This window comes from Pollachius pollachius, assembly GCF_949987615.1.
Source record: "Pollachius pollachius genome assembly, chromosome: 14".
NCBI lineage: Eukaryota > Metazoa > Chordata > Actinopteri > Gadiformes > Gadidae > Pollachius > Pollachius pollachius.
In genome coordinates, this window is record NC_136947.1 from 8,682,549 (window position 1) to 8,700,202 (window position 17,654).

General features: G+C 49.5%; 1 protein-coding gene across 1 annotated transcript; it reads right to left on the reverse strand.

Moving 5' to 3' along the window:
* Positions 1 to 12,051: 12,051 nt before the first annotated feature.
* ube2v2 (ubiquitin-conjugating enzyme E2 variant 2) lies at positions 12,052 to 17,563 on the reverse strand. The gene is made up of 4 exons (XM_079750399.1): positions 17,547 to 17,563; positions 14,386 to 14,534; positions 13,606 to 13,728; positions 12,052 to 13,218 (listed from the first exon to the last, which is right to left on the reverse strand). Exons 1-4 carry the CDS (start codon positions 17,560 to 17,562, stop codon positions 13,075 to 13,077), a joined length of 432 nt encoding a protein of 143 aa, XP_079606525.1. The 5' UTR covers position 17,563; the 3' UTR covers positions 12,052 to 13,074.
* Positions 17,564 to 17,654: the final 91 nt, after the last annotated feature.

Below are 17,654 nucleotides of genomic sequence, written 5' to 3' on the forward strand. Positions count from 1 at the left end.
CGTATAAGGACCTCTGAAAATGAGAGCTCCCTAAAATTGAAAGTCAGTTTATGTGCAGGTCCTACCAAATTAGAAAATACAATTCAGCAGATAAGAGGCTTAAACGGTGCCTGCTCCCTCCGTCTCCTTTAGGAGCAGAGTTTGATAGACAACTCATTACATCGCAGTTAGCAACATGAGTCAGAGTGAGGAAGGTGTTGGACGGAGAGAGAGAGAGAGAGAGAGAGAGAGAGAGAGAGAGAGAGAGAGAGAGAGAGACAGAGAGAGACAGAGAGAGAAAGAGAGACAGACAGAGAGAGATAGGGGGAGAGAGAAAGATAAAGAGACAGAGAGAGAGCAACAGAGTGAGGGAGAGAGAGACAGAGAGAGACAGAGAGACAGACAGAGAGAGAGAGAGAGAGAGAGAGCGACAGAGTGAGGGAGAGAGAGACAGAGAGAGACAGAGAGACAGACAGAGAGAGAGAGAGAGAGAGAGAGAGACAGAGTGAGGGAGAGAGAGACAGAGAGAGACAGAGAGACAGACAGAGAGAGAGAGAGAGAGCGACAGAGTGAGGGAGAGAGAGACAGAGAGAGACAGAGAGAGACAGAGAGACAGACAGAGAGAGAGGGAGAGAGAGAGAGAGAGAGAGTGACAGAGTGAGGGAGAGAGAGACAGAGAGAGACAGACACACAGAGAGAGAGAGAGGGAGAGAGAGACATTGGATGTATGTGTGTGTGTGGACTTGTCTCTGTGTGATAGTGATAGAGGTAGACGTGCAAGTGTGTGTATGTGCGTGAGTGTGTGTGTGAGTGTGTGTGACTGAGTGAAAGCATTTGTCTGAGTGTGTGGGTCTGTGTGTGGATGTGTGTGTGCGTGGGTGAGAGAGAGAGAGAGAGAGAGAGAGAGAGAGAGAGAGAGAGATAGATGAGAGAGAGAGAGAGAGAGAACAACCGATTGAGAGACAGACAGAAAATTACAGAGAGAGGCTCAAATCCCTTCAATCCACAGCAGAGAAAGAGCTAGACCTTGGCTGTGTCACATAACGGTGGTAAGAGGTGTGGTGGTGGTGGTGGTGGAGGAGAGAAGCGGTGCAGGGTGTAGGGACAGATAAGCTGCAGCCCGAATGACTCTCTCCCCTCCTCTCTCTCTCTCTCTCTCTCTCTCTCTCTCTCTCTCTCTCTCTCTCTCGCTATCTCTTTCGCTGCTATCAGCTGCAGCGGCTATAACTCGGAACCTGCACCTGCTGGAACGGCCGGCCCTCCCTGAGCAGGTAGCAATGCCACGGCAACACGTGGTGGCCACCTGTGGAACTCACTCAGACAGCGGTCCGAGGGCTTGAGATCACAGGGGGGGGGGGGGTGGCGTAAAAACACAGCAGGGTTTTACAACACCGTTGTACTTATGTATCTGAATACAGGCCCTTTATCTTAATGTTTCAGTCGCCCCTTCATGTGTGGTGCGGAGCTCTCTCTCTCCCTGTCTCTCTCGTTCATCACACACACGCTCCAACCACCGGCAAACACTTCCATCTATTCACGACTCAAATTAATATTTCCCAGACGCATCCAAAACAGTGATTCACGGCCCCCTCTCTTATTAAAGAACCAGACCGCAGGGGGTAATGGGAAGGAGGTGGGGGGGGGCATTGGAAGGAGAAGTGCATACATCAAATGAAACAACGTGTTAAGTGATATGGCGGCGGCGGCGGTGGTGGCAGGGGGTGGGGGGGAGGACTGATTGCCCTCCCCTTGTCCCGGCGAGTGGCGGCGCGCTGGCGTCCAGGATGGGAACCGATGCAGTGGGGGGGGAGAGAGGGGGAGGGGGGGAGCCCTAACACAAACCAGATGTTAAACTTGTGTCCTCAAAATGAATGGGCCTATTGGGAAAGCAAAGGGGCGGGTCCCGGGACATTCCTCTGGAGGCTAAGCTGATTGGTTGATATTGAAACAACATGGCCAAGATAAACGGGGAGATTTTCACCCCCGAAAGAAAAGCGTTTGTGTTGTGTGTGTGCGCGTGGGTGTGCGAGCATGTGTGTGTGTGTGTGTGCGAGCATGTGTGTGTGTGTGTGTGTGTGTGTGTGTGTGTGCAATCATGTGTGTGTGTGTGTGTGGTGGGGGGGGGTCCCTGAACGCCAGAGTCTAAAATAAATCGTTAGGGCTGGAGGAGGGGCTTAGCTCATCCTCTAAGGAAAACAGTGAGTCCTGCGACTGACTGACACACATGATGACTGTGGCGCCAGCGTGCCTCCGTCTGCAGCCCAGTTGTGGGCTCCTCTGGACCGTACCGGGGGGTGGGGGGGGGAGGTCGGGGGCTGAGTTTCCTTTGTGCTGATGTCACGGGCTGCAGGGTATTACTTTTTCCAAATTATATTTATTTTTCCCTGCTCGCTCGCTCAGTCTCAGTCTCTCTGACTTTCTCTCTCTCTGCCTCTCTCTATCCTTCTCTTTTTCTCTCTTTCCCTATCCCTCTTCATCCGTCTCTCCCTCATCCCTCTTCATCCGTCTCTCCCTCTTTCACCCATTCTCCCTCTCTGTCTGTCTCTCTTTCACTCTCCCTCTCCCTCTCTCTCTCTCTCTCTCTCTCTCTCTCTCTTTCTCTCTCAATGCCCCCCCCCCCCTCTCTCTCATGAAGTGAAATTGAACCAAAATGAACTTGTAAAGACAAAGTGCTCCTCTTGATTGCCCATTTAAATATCATTCACTTACGCAACGTGCTAAGCTGGCCCTCGAGGCGCGGTGTGGAGCGCGGCGGCAGGGTGGCTAAGCTCCTAACAAGGCTTGTTTTGATTTATTTTCAGCACCCGCTTCTCTCACGTCGCTAAATGATAATTAATACACACACACTGCCATTGTCTTCCCCCCGACGGCGACTGAATAAGAGAGAGAGGGGCGAGGGAGGGAGTGTGTGTGTGGGGGGGGGGGGGGAGCTTTTAAAAGCATTAAAAACACAGAAAAATGACAACGCACTTAAAGACGGTTTTGTAACGGACCCTTCAACGGTCACTCCGGAGATAATACCAATGACATAAGCGCATTTCCACACATCGCCTCCTCCGAGGATATATCCCGCCCGGCTACACTCTGACTCACGTCGCCCTCGATTGTCCTGTCCGGAGCTATCACAACACTTTCTCGTTGCCCGAGGACGGAAGCTCAGAATCCTGCCCCCCCACCCGCAAAAACAAACAATAAGAAGACCCAACCACCCCAGCCACCACAGCTCTTAAGAGCACAATGGCCGCATTTAATTATCATTAAACATTCAAAGGAGGCCGTTCCTGCTCTCGCCCCCAAAGGACGAGCGCTGAAGAAAAGATCTAAAACGAGACACACGCTTCCACACAATAGCGGGAAAGCGGGAGAGTGCCGGTGCTTTCCTCTGCCGGGTGGCGGGCGGACGCCATCCCCGCCGCCACCAGCCACCACCGCCGCCACCACCGCCTCTGTTTTTGCAGAGCACTTCCATCCTGTGAAAGGCCCCCCTCCCCGGCTGCAGACCACCCCTCCACCTGCTCGGAGCCCGGCGAGTTCCTCCTCCCTCAGCCCTCTCAGCGAGCAGAGCGAGACGCCCGCGGAGCAGCCAGCCTCTCCCCCTCATTTCACTGGCGCCAGTGCTCAATGGGCCCTGCACTTTGATTATTTGTGTTAACAGTTAATTTAGCACCGCAGACACATGTGCCAAAGCTGGCTTCACTTCCTCATGCATCACCAACAAATGTGACTTTTATGAGTTCCTTTTCACCGCCCCCACCCAACCCCGGCCCCAACCCCTCCTTCCTCCTCCACCTCCTCCTCCACCTCCTCCTCCCTGCCTGTGCTGTGTTCTTGCCTAGTGTCTCAGGGTCGCTGACCCCGTACCGAGAGATGGCCTTCAGCCGACCAGTAAGCTGTCTCCATTCTTCCACACACACAAACACATAACACACACACACACACACACACACACACAAACATTGTCACACACACACACACACACACACACACACAGCCGCACACACACACACGCACGCACACCCCCACACACACACACACACACACTTGAACATACTCAAACGCACTCACACAAAGTCACAGACATACACAGTTAAACACACGCGCACACATACACACACAGACACACACACACACACACACACACATACACACACACACACACACACACACACACACACACACACAACACATCACGATTCACTTTCAATCCCTCTCTCCTTGCCCCAGTTCCTTCTCCGTGGTGCTGGGGAGATATTCCTGGCTACCGGATTCTTGATATTTGCATTAGCGGGGGTCCGCTGCCTGTCACCCCCCCCCCCCCCCCCCCCCCTCCAACCCCCCCGGACCACAGAGACCTTGTCCTTCGGTCAGTGGTCCTCAGCTGCCAGCTGAACAAATGTATTTCCCACCTCCCCAATCTCGACCACCCCCCCCCAGTCGATGTTATTGTCAATTGTTTCTACCCACAGTTTCCATGACGGTCAGATTCCAATGAACCACTAAAGAGAGGGCTGCTTTTAAAAAACAATAACAACAACAACAATAAAGTGCTTCATAACTCGGCTCAGAATGATAATTGCCACCCTCGTTAAAAAACAAATGAAATAATAATAAAAGCGCTTATTTCAGGCTTTATTGAAATAATGACAACTTGGTCTCGTTCCCGCCGGGACGCGGCCCGCCGCCGTGCAGCGGTACAGAGCACAGCGCCAACGTGCTGCAGCCGGGCCCTCTGAGGGCCCTGTGTGGCGGCCCCTGGGCCCCCTGGCACTGCTCGGCTCTCTGTGTTCACCAGGCTGTCACTCAGGGCCCTCAGGAGATCAGTGGAGACCAGAGAAGACCAGAGGGAACAAGGAGGCCAGAGGAGACCAGTGGAGACCAGAGGAGACCAGAGGACACCAGAGGAGACCACAGGAGACCAGAGGGAACAAGGAGGCCAGAGGAGACCAGAGGAGACCAGTGGAGACCAGAGGAGACCAGAGGAGACCAGAGAAGACCAGAGGGAACAAGGAGACCAGAGGAGACCAGAGGAGACCAAAGGAGATCAGGGGAGACCAGAGGAGACCAGAGGAGACCACAGGAGACCACAGGAGGCCAGGGGAGACCAGAGGAGACCAGAGGAGACCAGAGGGAACAAGGAGACCAGAGGAGACCAGAGGAGACCACAGGAGACCAGAGGAGACCAGGGGAGACCAGAGAGGGAGAGAGGGTGAGGGACAGAGGGGATTCGGGGAGAGGAGAGGACTAGAAGCGGGACGGACGGGGGTCAGGGGGGACTAGGCCAATGACTAGTTAGCTAAGACATGGATCCTCACAGAGGGAGGAAAGAGAACAGTGCTGATGGAGCACAACGCAGCCACACGCCACTGAGCTCATGCCAGGGCTATGAGAGCACCGACCGCTGCAGGAGCCATGGAAATACTTCGACCTCTTATTTCTCCCTCCCCGGCTAACCCCTCTTGTCTGCGTCGTAACCCGACGCATCATCTTTTATGGTTAGGAGGCATGTTTTCAAGTGGGCTAGAGGCTGAGGAACTGTAAGCCCCTTGCTCTCTTGTGTGTGTGTGTGTGTGTATGTGTGTGTGTGTGTGTCCCTGTGTGTGTGTATGTGGGGGGTGGGGGGGGGATTTGTGCATGTGTGTGTGAGTGTGTGCGTGTGTGTGAGTGTGTGTGTGTGTGTGCATGCGTGTGTGCTGGTGTGTGTGCCTGTGTGGTTGTGTGTGTGCGTTTGTGTGTGTTTTGATTGTGTGACTGCGCTGCAGCCGCAGAGTCATGAGTGAAATTGCGACCACTGCCCAAGGCCGCAGATTACTTTTCTATTCAATCTTCCACCCCGACCATGTTTCTGCCTCTGCCATCAAATGAGCGTTCAGGGTTCATTCGGGAACCCTCTGATTCTAACCATATATGTAGATCTGTGTGGCAGAGAGAGACCAGCATAGATATCAGAGGAACCAACTCACACATGAACAGGCTCCAGAGAAGCCATGGTACCCCCCTCCGCAGCAGATAAAAGCAGCGTTATAAAAACCTTTAATCCTGGTTACATTTCAGGCCGTAAAAGTCATGTCTCCCATGTAAATGTTTTATGGTTTTATAGTTTTATACGGGCAGGGTCGCTAACGAACAGCAGGTGGATCGCAGCCGGAGCCAAACACTACAGACCCTGTTGGACGGTCGGTAAACCTCCGCTTTTGAGCTCAGCGGTAGGGAGGAGAACGTGTGAGGAGAGCGAGGCGATGGCTGGGAGAACAGAAAGCGTTGGTCGCTGCTCATTACGACCATGCGAAGGCGAGGCAGATGACGAAGACGGCCTTCAGGGGAGGGCAAAAAGTCAAGAAGTTGTAAGGGGAAGAACGAGAGGAGGAGACACGAGGCAGAGCAGGCACACACACACATATATTCATACACGCAAATACACGCGCACGCACACGCCTCCACGCACACAAGCACATAGACAGGCATGCACAAGAACTGACGCAGATAGCACTTACAACACACACACACACGGAAAGACACTCCCGCCATACACATATCACACACATGCATTCACCCACAAATACATGTATGCACACGCGCACACACACACACACACACACACACACACACACACACACACACACACACACACACGATTCCCTCCTCTTCCTTCCCAGTATTGTCTGCTCTCCTGCGGGGACAGCCTCTCCTCTGTGGGGCCGGCGGGGGCCACAATAGACCTAGTGCGGGCCCCGTGCACGCAGCCGGCCACAGGGACCCCAGCCGTCAGCCTGACAGGATGTGACACACTTCTCTCGACAATTAATGAGTACAAAGGAAGGGCTGACATGACATGACAGCGCGGCGTGACATCACCGCTCCGAGGTGGGCGGGGCTTGGGGTCTTGGTAGAGTCCGCCCAACGAGACGTGCAATTGTAACTTGTTACTTGCGCGCCTCCGAAGTGGACGCGCGCAAGGTTAGTGTGTTTGAATTTTCGTTGAAGTATGCGACAGCGACACACACACAAGGTTCTCCGTGAATAACGGCCACGACGAGCGCACATGCACGCAGACAAATACGCACGAATACACGCATACAGATACACACGCACACACAAATACAAAAGATTATGTTCAAGGACGTTTAAACAGTTATAATTGTAAATATGCACCATAAAATGTTCAGGCGGAGGACTTTTGAAGATACGAGCGCACTGATGATGTCAGATCTCCTGCAAAACAACATAAAAATGAATATTGCAACGGCGTCTTACAATGAGCGATTGTCGTCATTATCAGCGCCAAGGCGTTCATTTGTCTTAATGGTTGTCAAGGCTCACGGCACAATTTAAAGTCTGCAGCACTGAATAAATAAAAAATGATCAACATAATTGTAATAGTTGGCTGTACTTGTTCAGACCGCCTTTGACGCTCCATGGAAGACAAACAGCACAGTAGCTGGTGTGTTTGTTCTTTCTTCCCTTTAGTTGTGTTCTAGTCATTTATTTATCTTTGATTGCTGCCTGTGAGCCGAAGCAGGGCCAGCCTTATTAATAATATCACCAGTGGAGGAGCTGGATTAGTGCGCACTGGCACCAAGAGGAGAGCCACCGCTTGGCTGGAACGGGCCCGCATGTGGGATTTGACTTTAAACACAGCAACTGGGAGCCAGAAATCGTTTTCATTTAAGAGCAATTAAGTGGATCTCAGAATCACTGGCTCCAGCCCGGCCGCCGAGTTGGGTCCTTTTTCTCTTTTTTTTTTTTACATCTCTCCCTCTCTTTCTTTCCCCTTCCCCATCGTTTTTATTACCCACTTCCTCTGCCTCACGCCAGCCCGAGCAGCGAACGCTCACTTTTCCCTCACAAAGTCACGTTTCCAACGCCAGGATCACACGGGGACCACCGTGATTAAGTGCGAGCTAGTGTTTCCCCCTCAACACGCGAGACATCATGCTGCCCCGACGCGGCACAAGTGTTGTGTTCCAGCCTTTATGAGAGGTAATTAAAAACATCCAGCAGTAATTTAATAGTTCCCGCTGAGCAGAGACATGAAGTCTACTGGCTACCCCCCTCCTCCCCCCTCCCCTCTTCTCTCTTTCTGTATAAATAACCTGGAATGCAGTAAGTACACAAAATATTTGGTCATCTCTCTCTCTCCCTCCCACCCTCTCTCTCTCCATCTCCCCCTCTCTCTCTCCTTCCCCCTCCCTCTCTCTCTCCCCCTCCCTCCCTCTTTCTCTCTCTCCTTCTCCCTCTCTCTCCCCCTCCCTCTCTGTGCGGGAGGAGAGACGGACTCCCGTGTCACTCTGAACCCCAGGGGAGCAGATTGCAACAGACAACACATTGACTATTCAATAGCCTCCGTGTTCCAGATACTAGGGCTACTTAATGCCTCCGAGGACGGCCGGTGTGTGGACGTTCCTCCCCAGCTTTCCCCTTAACAGCTCCTGCGTCAGGCAGGCGTGTTTCCATCCATAAGCATACAGAATGACCTTAAGTAGACAGCCGGGCGGCGGGGGAGGCTCTAAGAGCTCGCACCGTGGCGCATGTCAATAACCCAGAGAAGAGCCCCCGACCGGCATATGGATCCAATCCACCTCCCCGGTCGCACACACACACACACACACACACACAGGCACGCACGCACACAAGCACACACACCAGACACGCACGCAAGCGCACACTCACACCTTCACACACACACACACACACACACACACACAGGCACGCACGCACACAAGCACACACACCAGACACGCACGCAAGCGCACACTCACACCTTCACACACACACACACACACCTTCACACACACACACACACACACACACACACACAGACAGACAGACACACACACAAATACACATACATACATATACATATACATACGCATACATATAAACATACCACACACGTACTCTCGTTCTCACATGAGCAGGTTATTCATATCCAGATCACTGTAATACACACACAGTAAGCTGGAGCAACAAATGGAGATAATATAGGGTAAACCATGCAAAACGTTTCTCAGTATTTCCTTTTTTCATAAATAAATTTACCAAAAAACAAACATGAATATATGGGAAACAGCAAATGCCACGGAAACACAATCGCCTATTTTCTCACCCAAAGACCCCTGCTGCCCCCACAAACACACACAGACACAGACACACACACACAAACACACACGCACACATCTCCCCACCCCCCTTACACACACACCCCTCACGTCCATTTTTGCAGGTGGCTTTGCCTCCGGAGCTGTCTCTCCTTTGACAGCAGTGTCTCTTCCTCCTAAGTACAGAGCCGTTGCGGCGTTGGGTGTGCGAGCAGCAGAAGTCTGGCTCCCCCAGACGGTGAAGACACATGCACCAGCAGGGACATTCCCACCTCCAGAGGTGAGCCATAAACAAGACAAAGCTCTTTACAGTATCTGAACTCACACGATCCGACCCCTCGACCCCTGGGCCGGGCAGAAGGTGAAGTGTGGTGAGGAGACGACGACCTGCTCGCCAAGGTCTGGGGTTTGGAGAGAGGAGTCAGACAGCGCGGAGACGGGGTGGCCTTCTGTCGCCCTCCTCCTCCTTCTCCTCCTCCCACGCATTCCTGCCCAACTTAGATCACTGCCACCCGGCCTTCTCTGCTGCTCACCCCCTCAAACCCCCCCAACCTCCCCCCCCAGTCTCTTCAGGAAGATCGCTGGGGGGTTAAAGCACCTTGTGATGGAAGCAGGAGATGAAAACTGTGAGAGAGAATTGAGGAACGAGAGGTATAATACAACACGATTCTGGTTCACCATGACTGGGTGAAAATAACAGAAGTAAATGAAATCTGTGCCTTCATCTGTGTTCAGAATCAGGATGAGTCAGCCGAGCTGTAGGTTAATAGTCTGCTACAGACCTGGCTGTCTTCACTTTTAGATGACATTTAGGAAAGCGGGAATATTTTGAGAAACAAACTAGAAACAAGAAGCGAGGTGAACATTAGAATATGGGAAAATTATATTATGAAGACTGATTTAACAAGGTGCAACAAAGTGAGCTTGTATCTTTAAAGGGTTAAGAAGCATGCGTAACAAATGCAAAGAGAGGCAAGATGTAAAGTGAATCACGATACGGTGGAAGAATGAAGAGAAACAAAACGATCCTTATGGACATTTTGACACCAGCAAAGGGAAACGTTGCCTCAGGCACACAAGAAAGGAAGGTCACTCTGGATCTCTGCTGCAGACCCACCGAGTCATCTTCACAACACACACACACACACACACACACAGATACCCCCCCCCCCACACACACACACACAGATACAGACGCAAACACACAGATACACACACACACAGATTCAAAGATACACATACATCCACACACCAATATACACACACACAATCATACACATGCACACATACATGCACACACACATACACACACACACACACACAATCATACACATGCACACACACATACACACAGATGAACACACACACACACTGATACACACAAACAGAAACACACACACACACACACACACACACACAGATACCAGTTTAGATGGGTCTCCCTGACTTATAAAACCCTGCAGTTTAGATACGCCTGCAATACGTCTTGCATTCAGAGCTGTAATTGCCTAAATTAAGCCTTAACCATATGTATTCATCACAGTGATGATTGCACTCCAGAAGACAAATAGGGACATCTTCAACCGTTGGCTGTTCACACTTTCTCTAGGACCTAGCTCAGAGCGAGAGCCATACTCGCTCTGAGAAATAATGACAACATGGCCAAATGGAAGCTGGAAGCCTAGCACTGCACTGGTCCAGTGTTTGGGTATTTCAGTCCTGTCTCCTAGTCACACGTCTGTCTGGCCTCGGCTCAGTCAGCGACACACACGGGCGAGGGGCGCCCTCTAGCGGGGGAAGGACGCAAGCGTCATGTCGGTATTGATGGAGCGTCGCGCTGTATACGGTTTTAGAAGATGGGTTCTTAAGAATCAGCGAAACACTCTTAAAATCCCCCTCCTTGGCAATAAATCCTTGGATGTGAACACCGACGAATAAAGAAGAGACTTTTGATACACAAGTTTTGTGTGTGAAGTGGCCAACATATCCCCAACGCGCTAATAGACCACCAAATGGTTCCCAAATGTGCTAATCAGCAGATTAAAATATTATATTTATTTGGGTAGGACTACTAAGCAAACATTTTATAGGGAAGTCTTCATGCAATGCAAATACAATGTTGTCGTTGTTTTGGTTACAAATATAGTGATTGTATCACGAAGAACAAATAGACGGTCCCTCCATCTATGGTAAGATGTTGTGGCGTTTAATGAAAAGCTTGAAGACGCGTCGACAGCATAGACGACAGTCTGGCTGCTGCAGCAGAGATGGGTCAGAGGTCAGATGGGCAATATGCTGCTGGTCCCCCAGTAAGTGGCCGTCCATCACACAGTAGATGTCAATGCAGAGGACTTTGCTTCTGGTTCCAGAAATGCTTTTTGTGGCATCAGGTTTTTTCACCAAGTCTACACTGACGATGGAATAGTTTTGTTCGAAATAAAAGTTAAGTAGGCCACGATAACCGGTACAATGTGCACAGCGCCCGGATTGATTGCACATCATGCATATTAGAAATTGTAATGAATTAATTAGGAACATTGATTCATGCCCCTGATTGGGTTTTGCTGTGAGATAACTTATTCCCAACCCAGCACCCATAACGGAAGGGAGGAAGAGAGTTTTTTCTGTCTACACAATATCCGATTCTGACCTGGCCGAATAACAGTCAAAATGTGGGAAAATTGCCTGAATTGCATCTTGAATATGACCCAATATTCTTCCAACCGCAAGAGACTGAAAACATTGAGAAACAGTGGCAATGTTTTCTGCATGGCTGCAAATATATATTTTTAACAGTTCACGTGATGAAATGCAAAGTTTAGTCAATTACATAAATCAACCACATAATAGGTATTCAGCAAGCTTCTAGGGCTGCATATGATTAAATACAGTCTAAAAGGCAACTAATGTGATTTGTTTATCTTAAGCATTACACGTGTTCAGCTCTGATTTGGATGGCTTATTTATAAGCAGAAACAGCAGTTATTAATCAATGCTGAAAACTAATGTAAAAGCATATCGCCATCGAAGTGTTGGCCAATGACTAACCTTGTTACGTCATACGTAAGGTGATGAGGTCACCCAGAAGATTCATCATCTGCTCTGTCTGTCATGGTGAGAAATCCCAGAGGGACCATTAAATCCTAATAAATGAATAATCGTAAATTACTTTGCCGTCGGGAGACACTTCCGAGGATATCTTTAGAGAGAGAAGAGGAGAAACGTGACATGCTCGGGATAGAGGAGATGAGAGCCACTTTCTTCATTCCAAGCGATTTTTTAATTTTCAGAAAAATCCCAAATTCATTCACCTGCCAATTTCATTAAATGCAAGGGTTTCAGAATAGAGGACGTTACATTTTAAAGAGCTGCTGAACATAAACAGATGGGCGGCGCGTCCCGGTACAGGGAGACGCGCATGTCAACACAGGCGCATAACGTCAATCTCCCGCACGGCGACACGTGGAGACCGAGAAGCCAGGGCTCGAAGTCGCTGTGGCGGCGTGGCGATCCACAGCGAGGAACATCTGAACGTTCAAACTCAAAAAATAGTCTTTCCCCGTTTTATTAGTGACATGATAACATGCCATCGCTCACATGGTCTCGCAACTTGCTTTAGTCGTTTGAACAACACTAAAGTGGGGACTCACTGCCTCGTTAATCCCGCCATGCTCCCCCCCTCACCAAAGCTAACGCATACTGGAAGATCTCAAACATTTTAACCATAGGGACAAAATAACCAAAAGTATAACTTTACACAACTCAGGGGGACTACCGGTACACTTGCAACTTCAACCACTATAACTACCTAGTGCTTAACTGCAGGACACTTTTATTCAGAATGAGCTAAATAATAATAATAATAATAATAAAAATAAAAATACCAATCTTGCTGTTGCAGACATTATTGTCGGAAGTGCCAAGTGAGCGTCTCAGTGATTTACACAATGTTTCTAAGAGAGTAAGGTTTAAGACAGAGGGTAAAAACAATCCGGTGGAGCTAGTTGTACGTCTGTCCTTCGGGCGGCTGTGGAAGCTTCGTGTTTTCTCTGGATGTCATGAGGCGCCGTAGCTCTTCGAGAACCGCCTTAATGCTATACGTATTTTTCCAGTTTGCTAACATTGGTATGCTACGTGAATCCACCTGTGGCCAAAACAGACACAAAGATTTGTTATATCAGTTATTCTAGCGGGAAGTTCCCTCAATAATATAACAATAGTATACCTTAAAAATACTACACAGCATTGTGTAGCATCTTATCCTAGCTGTCTTGTTGTATACAGGGAACGGGTTAACCTAGCGATTGTTAGTGCTTGGCACTTGGTTCTATGCACATCCTTACTGTACCGACAGATATGTTGTTTCTCTTTTGTTTTGTCAAATGTACTTATTGTAGGTCGCTTTGGATAAAAACCTCTGCTACATGCCCTCAATGTAAAATACCATTTTATTTTATAACTCACGATACTTCAAAGTGTAGAAGACTTTCCTAGAAAAACAAGAACAACCCTAGCATAAGAATCCACTCACCATGCCATTGGAGTTTATCCCATTCATACTAATTTTTGTTACAAATCGTACGGTCGGGGCCACCTCGGGGTACCTCTGTCCACACTCCACCTTCAGACTGTATATCCTGTTCTCGTAATACGTCTGCAAAGCAAAGAGGAACATGTTACGAAGGTCGTTTCGCTCAAGGCATTATGAACTTTAAAAAAAGGTCAAGAACAAACAAACTTTGTCGCAGGTCAGCAAGCAAATGTGCTCAAAAAGGAGATGAAATACTTTGAAAGACTTTTAGCTTAAAACGGTCGGCCTGTGTTTGGACCAAATCCCTCGGACTGGCCTACTTTGATTTGGTATGAGAAAGAACAGCACCATACAGATTTAAATTTATTTTTACAAAAACAGGAATAATTAGAGGCAAAACTTAATTTGACTCATGGCCTTAAAGGTCCCATATTATACCACCAGGTGTGAGTGTGATCAGCCATTACAAGCCGTTTAGAAAATCGGCCTATCCCTGTGTTTTAGTGACATCCCAAGTAGGCGTGTCCACCTAGATGTACGCTTGATAGATCAGTCTGCGAGCCTACCCGGTGGACTGTAGCAAACGTTGCTCATCTATCCATCATACATGTAGGTGGACACGCCCCAACGTGATATCAGAGGAGGCCGATTTTCAAAACGGCTAGTCACGGCTAATCCCACTCACACCCGGTGGTACAATATGGGACCCTTAAGCGCCGTGTGTTTGGGAAGTCGACCCACGGGGGCAACGTGTGGTGCGGGCCGCCGGGTGAGGCTTACTCTGGCCGGTCCGATGATCATCCCCGTCCACCGCGTGAGGGTCATGTCCTCGTCGTCCTCCAGTCCCCAGCTCACTGTGCCGTCCCCCACCCCCTTCTGTCCCTCCTCTAGCTCATCCAGTAGGCGGAAATTGCGTGGAACTTTGACTCCTGCGGTGCACAAGGGCAGAGGCAGCACACGTTAACACTCGACCTGCATAGCGTGTCTAAGGAAAAAGTTAGGTAGAACTGCTAATTTGAACCCCAACAACCAAAACACTACTGAACATTGTTGTTAGGGATACACCAATACCAGCGGTCTTACCCCAAAGCACTAAAGGCTCATTTATGGATCCATGTCGACACAAGGGGGTTTACGGACCCATTATTAGGCCTGACATGCGCCTCCAAAAATCCTTCTAACCTTCCGTCAAGGCGACGCAGCAGCAAGGGCTGTGATTGGTTCGCTCACTAAAAGCTGACGCAGAACCAAATGAGGTTCACGACTGCGTTGAAGAGTGTGTTCATTAGGTTGCGTCGACATGGAACCATATCTGAACGGCATGTGATCACGTTACACAATCGCAGACTACATTTACATTTTAGGGCATTTAGCAGACGCCAAAGCGAGATACAGCGGTTCATACACAGATTTACACAGCGACAGCGCAGTCAACCATGAAGGCTTTATTTGAACAAGATCCGGTTTATCATCACAACTTTATAATGGTTCATACATATTGTGAACACCCTCGACCGCATTTTAATGTACACACTGTCTGGTGTTGAGGGGTAAAGGCCCTGACACACCAAACCAGCGCAAGAGAACTATCCGTGACGAGGGCATACTGTTGCCTAGTCGCCTGTGTCTTGCCCATCAAGTTGCCCTTTGAACACACCGCAAAGACTACAGCCAACGGCCCAATAACACATTCATTCTGGGTCTGTGTGAGGGGAAATACGTCTTGAGTAACCCCACCCACTACCTTCCAACACTAACCACCACTGATATCCCTGCAAACAAACATTATTGCAACCAGTGCTTGCAACACAAACAGGATGACTTTTGCTGATGCATATTCAGGAAACTAACCATTGCTCATTTTCATAGCTTCTAACACAATGCAGTCCAGACTCACGGAACCTTTAACCCAGTAAGTAGCCCACCATATAAGGGTGCTTTTGGCACCACCTTTCAGAATGACACATGCACCTTTCCTGCCATTATATAGGCCAGTGTCGACGCGTGGATTTAAAAAAAACGCAAAGGAACTGAAACGACACATGTCGGAACCCATCACGCTATGAACGCCTCAAGCTTATATGCTCTAGGAACAACAAGTCTAACTTGGCAGCTCCTCTCTTAACAGTGAGTGATACTCAAAGGCATGAGACACAGGCCAACTCCCAGGTCAAAAAGCAAACAGGTTTGATGAGGTAGAGGCTGGAAAAACAGTGCCACTGATTTTGTTTGAATAGATGGGATTAGGAGTCAATCACAGGCCTACTCTTTGCTTCTATAGATCACTACTGGCTTTCTGTAGCTGACGATCCCTCCTACCGGCTCAGAGAAAGAAAACAGGAAAGTCTGGCTTTCAAGCTTGGTCTCCACAGGGCCACTTTCAATAACATATGTAAGTAATGGGCACTCTGTGGCCATTGACAAGCACAGGTGTGGGTAAAAGGTAATTCAACCAAAACCTTAATGAGTCAGTTGAACCTTGTCCTTTTTTGCCCATGAGCCAAATATGAGCAAGTCTTTAAGGCATAAAGATGCATTTCTATATTTGAGTTACATATATACATGTATGGAGTAAATAGCTAGACATTGTTCTTGCAAACAGAAAATCCCTTAAAGGAAACACATCTCAGTTTGACCAGCATTCAACTGAGATGGACGATAAGTGAAAGCGTAGCCAATGGGTGATGCCTTGTTAGTTTGTTCCTAACAGTCACGTTTTCTGTAGGTTATCACAGCAGACGGCTTTCGGTACATATAGTTATGCATCGAGCGGTTTCGGTGGTTACTATGCAAGACCGTCCCATGTCGAATGAAAGTGGGTTCTGATCTCAATTGTGTCCTGACCGATTCCGGTTCAAGCAATAGTATTTTGCAATATTTTCATAATTTTAGTAAACAGCAACCAAAAATAGCAATAGCAAATAGCTGGTTGCAAATAGCAACCAGCAAAATAGTCATTCATGCTTTCAGAATCTGAACCGACGCTTCCTGGTGACACGACGCGCGGTTCCGTGTATTTCGCGGGAAACCAATAACGCACCAAAAACACACCGAGGTGTGCATGCATGGTGCACAACAACATGGTGCACCAATACCCAGAGCCATCAGAGCGCCCATCGGCCCACACCTGGCGCAACGCCGTCAGACGTCACGGAAGACCATCAAACACCGTTTTGATCTCACATTCAGCCCTCGGTGCAACAGCGCCATAAATAAATCAACATCCGCATCACGCATTGCTTTCAATACTGGATTTACGTCCAAGTGAGTTATATTGAAGGCTGGTCGTAGGGGGAAACTGGGCACTGCTGAGCTGTGGTGGCGTTGTTGTCGCCAACGGCGCCGCACCTGTGCGCAAACCGTATGCACACAATGCGCATCCACCGCCCAGATGCCGCGCTGGCGTTACCCATAGCCGGTTGTAGCGCACACACTACCACACGGCTTTCGGTAAAGCCGCAGAAGCGCGTTAACAATAGCACTACCGCACAGATATCGGTAACACCGCAAAAGCGCGTTACCAATAGCACTACCGCACGGCTATCGGTAACGCCACCGCGGCACCGGGGCGGTGCCGCGCTGGCTTTACCGATAGCCGTGCGTTTGTGTGTGCAGCCCGCTGAAGATGCGACAACAGCGTTTGGTTCTGCATGCGTTTGACTTCCCAGCGTGTGGTCCCTCTCATAGCCAGTCGGGACTCAACGCATTCCTCCGGGCTAGCTTTAGCATGCACGCCAGCCTCCTCCTCCTCCTCACAACGACGGACGGTTCCGTGATGGATCGCGCCTCGCACTAAGTCGGCCGCTTAAGCGACATAACCCCCGCCTCGGTCCACCGATGAATCTATTAAAATAGGCCCCTTCCCCCTGTGCGCTTGCGTGTCGTCGCTGCAAATGTACACATGATTTTAGTCCCATGAAACAAGCCCAAAACATACAAACCTAAGGAGGCCGCCATCTTCTCCAGTCAAATCCAGAAGCAGAGCTGTGACGTCACGGGTTGCAACAGCAGCATCATCACGGTCGCCAGTTGGCCGTGCCAATTTATTA

Bases quoted from the DNA above. Each gene is read 5' to 3' on its own strand.
- ube2v2 (XM_079750399.1), bottom strand. The intron at 13,729-14,385 runs GTAAGCCTCACC...TTTGCTTTGCAG, and splicing joins TGATCATCGGACCGGCCAGA to ACGTATTACGAGAACAGGAT. The intron at 13,219-13,605 runs GTGAGTGGATTC...TTTTGGCCACAG, and splicing joins GGATAAACTCCAATGGCATG to GTGGATTCACGTAGCATACC.